Here is a 4,484-nt window from a genome sequence, read left to right as displayed (position 1 = left end):
TGGCAGCCACCTTCGCCTCACTCGGGCCCTTCCTTTCGCTCACCCTCGTGCTCCTGCTTCCCTCTCCCCCCCCCCCCCCCCCCCCCCCCCCTCCAGCCTACTTGTTCCACCATAAGCATGGCGAGCAGCATTGGGCGCACCTTTGCGTGCGCGAGCGCGTGTCTGCCGGCAGACCGACCAGCAGCGACTCGACCACCCATTCGCCCGAGTAAATCGAATGCCGGGGGAAGAAAAGCTGCATTTCCGCATGCAGCACAGCCTCCCGGGTGACCAGGTGTCTGCAAGGATCCTCCAGAGGCTGGTCACCAGGAGGACCATCGGTCGCCGAACCAAGAGCCAGCTCGTCCAAATCGCAGCCGATCAAAACGTAATCCCGCTGGTGCCGTGAAAGGACGGCCCGATCGCCGGGGATCAGGCCCCAGTGCTCGTCACCCAAGTGCCGATAAAGGCGCTTCATGAGATCCTCCTCCCAGACAACCACCGTTGCTTCGCTGATGGCCCCGACCGCCCGGTGTAACTGGAAGAAGGTGGGATAGCACCGGGGAGAGACAGCGATGACACAGCTCGAGCTGAATACCGCCGACGTTTGGTTTCGGTTGTCGAAAGCCACATCCGACAAGGCGGCCAGCGACACATTCAGGTGTCGCTCGACCGCCGCATCGCGCATCAAATAGGGTTCCGGATCTGCAAAGGGGAGGGCCAAATGGCAGGAAGCACATGTCAGGGGGGGGGGAGGGCCACAATAGAAAGTCCCAAACAAACAAGAGCAAGCAAAGAGGCCCGACCCTGCAGCAAAGTAGCACGCCCACCCCGCATGCACCAGTGACGCACAGATCACCTCGCCCTTTTCCAGCGAGTCGACAATCCACCGCGGCGAGACGATGAACTCCGCGCGGGTGAAGGCCCCAGCAAAGCGGCAAGATATGCGCGCCCGGTCGGCCACCAAAACCCGGCACATCCGCGGGTCGGACATGTGGTTGGCCTGGAAGCGCCGGCAAAAGGCATCCACCAAGCTCGCCAGCGGCCCCTCATCCTCGTCATCCTGATCGCTGGCCATGACAGTGGTCCAATCGGCCCGAGCGATGACCGGCCACACCTGGGAGAAGCCCATCTCCTGCAGGAGGCCCACCTCGCTGGCAAGGGTTTCCGCCAGATCCTTCGCCTCGCCCTTGGCAAGTGCCTGTGCCAGCAGCTGGCCCAACTCCAAGGAGGGGAACAGGCGCTCCAGCGTGCGGCATGCCTGCTTCGTGTGGCGGATGATCTCCGCCCGGCAGCCCGCCGGCAGGGGAAGTTCATTGACCGCTGTGAAGAGGATCGGCTGGCCGCCGGATGCCAGCAAGTGGTTGCAGTGGACGCTCTGCCCTCGCCGGCGAGCCGACAACCGAGCCAAGCCCCGATCCACCACGGACGGAGAGGTGCCCTCTTCGGATCCCTGGTCCGAGTCATCGGGTCCCCAGCCGGAGTCGCTGGATCCCGGCGCGTTTGCCTGGCGGAAGGCATTCAAAAGCGGGGCCGCCCACGCCGGGGCCGGGGCCACAGGCCCGCCATCGCCCGGAAGCAAGATATCCAACGACCCGGCCGACATGCCGTGCATGCACTTCAGTCGCGAAAGGGTACGGGCGTGCAGCTGCTCGGCCCATGTGCGCACAGCCGTGTCACCTGGACTCGCCGCAGCCATGTCGGCCACCTGGGCAGACAGATGGTCCAGGAAACGCAGCAGCAGACGCAGCGCCAGCCGGTCCCGAATGTCCGCCCAGGTGGCCATCCACACAGCGTAATGGAAGGATGTCGGCCGGGCAAAGTCGGGCCCCAGTGGGGGCGAAGGGGGCCTGCCAGCAGCCTTGTCCCCGGCCATGTCCCCACTCGGCTCCTGGGCAGGGCGCTTTTTCGGGGTGTCCGGGCGTGACCGCTTTCGTAGCGGGCTGGCCGGATCCTCAAGCTGGTCTGGCTGGTCTGGCTGGTCTGGCTGGTCTGGCTGGTCTGGCTGGTCTGGGCGTTCCGGGCGTTCTGGCCGGTCCGGTCGGACTGACTGATCTGGCTCATCATGGTCCTCGAGCTGATCGAGGGGGCGTTCCCGGCGGCGACGCCGCCAGTGAAGGATCCGTCTCAAAGCCGAAGATGACTGCAGGTAGCTGTCCCACTCGGAGGTGCCGTCTGAGGCTCCGGAGCGCGAGCTAGCCGCGGAGGTGTGCGATGACGAAGGCCCGGCCAGCAGCGGGGGAGGTGCCTGCTGCTGAGAGGAGGGCCATCGCCGAAGGGCATGTAGACTCATGGTCCGGTTGGCCGAATCCACTGCGGCACCCGCATCAAGCCCGGCAGAGTGTTGGCCCGGCTGAGCGCCATGCATGGGGGGCGGATTTGCATTCATGGAGCCGCCAGCATCGGCCGGGTGGCTGGTGGCCGCCGGGCCATGAGGCGAGGCCGCTTGCCCCGATCTCCCTTGGATCGCGTGTAGCGCCTGAGCCGAGGCAGAGACAGCAAGCATCCCCACATGCTCGGTATATCGAAGGAGCATCGAGGACCGGGGCGAGCCCGACCCGGGAGGCCGGCGGGGCGAGAGGTCGCGCTCGACGCCTGGCACGGAGAAGGCCTTCTTTCGTGGGACAGATTCCGGCGAGGCTGGTGGAGGGGCCGGGGAGGGGAGGCCGACCGGTCCGGGCGCCGGAGTGGTCTTTGACCCAGCCAGGAGGCCGGGAAGAGGGCCGGCCGGGGGTTCGGCCAAAGGAATGGCCGAGGGATCTGCCATGTCGGCCTGGCCGGGATCTCGGTCCGCCAAAAGGGGCGCAGCGTGGGCTCGCACGGTGGCCGGCAGCATGCGAGTATCGGCAAGGAGGGACGCGAGGCCGGTGTGCTGCTGAAGGATGCCACGACAGAGGGCGGACAGCTGGGTGACTGAAGAGTTGAAGCTCCGCAATTGGGTCGGCGTCGGATTGGCCCAGGTCTTTGACGTGTCCTTTATGGTGCGGAACTTGAAAGCCCTCAGCAGGAAGGGCAGCACACTGGACTGGTCGATGGTGACTTGGTTGCGCTTCAGGGACATGCACGCATTGTGAAGCCAAGGCAGCGTCAGGACGGCGGAGCACCTCGCGCACGATGTGTAATCCAATGCCAGCGGGACAGGGGGAAAGGAGGCAGTGGGGCCCGCCTCGCGCGGGCGATCCACCACCACGCGGAAGCCCCCTGGAGCGCGGAGGCCCAACAGCGAGGACTGATGCAGCAGGAGACACGCCTGGCCGACGGCCTTGAGTAAGTCCCGCTCCGCGGGCGTCATGCTGCCAGATGACCGGAGGTCCACCGACAGGGAGATGGCCGGCGAGTAGTATGCCACGCGGCCCTCGGCCCAGGGGGCCAGCACCCAGTGGCTGACCCGGCCAAAGGCCGGCTGCTGGTTGTCACCCGCGTTGAGGGCAGCAACTGCTTGGGCCCAGGCGCCTTGGATGCAGGGGCAAGCCTCCGGCATGGAAGTATGCGTGGCTGTCCAAAAAGCGCCCCGAGGGCTCCCGTGCACCATGCTGCCAGCCAATTCCGCGTGCCGACGAGTCCAAACCAGGCCGCTGCGCGGATCCACCGGAGCCCCGGCCGCCTCAACTGCCGCCAATAGCCACGACAGCCGGATGAACTTAACCGGGGGAAGGGTCATGCTCTTTGGGTCCCAGGCGGGTTGGCCCTCGGCATGAGGGGGCTTCGGCTCGAGTGGACTCAGGCCGAAGGGCTCCCGGTCTAGCCGTGCCTGGCCGAGAAAGCTGACATACTTCACGACCGAGTCGCGCCAGGTGGAGTATACATCCGGATCCAGGCAAGATTCACGAAGGGACCCGGTCAAATCCGGGGACTTGAGCGCCCGGAGCGCCGAGCGCACATCCCCCCCGGCAAGCAGGCGATGGGTGGCAAAATGCCGGCAGAGGGCCAGATCACACGTCTCCCGGGCCTGCTGCTCATCCGCGTGAGAAGTGCTCTCTCCATTGTCCATGTCCGACTCGGCCAGATCAGGCAAGTCGCGGTGAATGAGCGTTCCACCGAAGGAGGCCAGCCACCGGCGAAGGCGACCAAGTCGCAGAAAGGGCTCAAGTTCCTGAGGTCGAAGGGTCAGTGATATGTCGCGTGGCAGGCAGGCGTCGAAAAAGGGCGCGGGGTAGGGGGGGGGGGAAGGAGGGGCTGTGAAAGGCCGGTGGCGTACATGTTCAATCTCCACAAAAACACCTGACAGTGGAAACTTGGTGAGATCCGCGGCGAAGTGCGAATGGCTAAAATGTGTGTCAGCATGTGGATGAAGGCACGAAAGGGGGCGAAGAGTGTGCGTATGCGTGTGTGTGTGTGGGGGGGGGGGGGAGAGTCAGAGGGGGAGCAAATAAAGGGAAGGCCCGAGCAGATTGCGCATGAAGCATACCACAGGCGTGACCAGCTCAAGTAGCAGTGGTAGATCCAAAGGTGCTGCGCAAGGGGAGATTAGTGGTGATATAGCCATATGGAGGAGGAGCACAGGG

At 65.2% G+C, this 4,484-nt stretch overlaps 1 protein-coding gene across 1 annotated transcript; it reads right to left on the bottom strand.

The window, feature by feature from the left end:
* Positions 1–97: 97 nt before the first annotated feature.
* On the bottom strand, positions 98–4,263 carry H696_06284 (hypothetical protein; the record flags this gene model as incomplete). The annotated part of the gene is made up of 3 exons (XM_009500024.1): positions 98–684; positions 832–4,072; positions 4,201–4,263. The coding sequence occupies 3 exons, from the start codon at positions 4,261–4,263 to the stop codon at positions 98–100; spliced, it is 3,891 nt and encodes a 1,296-aa protein (XP_009498299.1).
* Between the last annotated feature and the right edge of the window lie 221 nt (positions 4,264–4,484).

Source organism: Fonticula alba (assembly GCF_000388065.1).
Source record: "Fonticula alba strain ATCC 38817 unplaced genomic scaffold supercont2.53, whole genome shotgun sequence".
NCBI classification, from domain to species: domain Eukaryota; order Rotosphaerida; family Fonticulaceae; genus Fonticula; species Fonticula alba.
The sequence above is the reverse complement of the archived record's forward strand: the minus strand, read 5'-3'. Positions and strand labels throughout refer to the sequence as shown.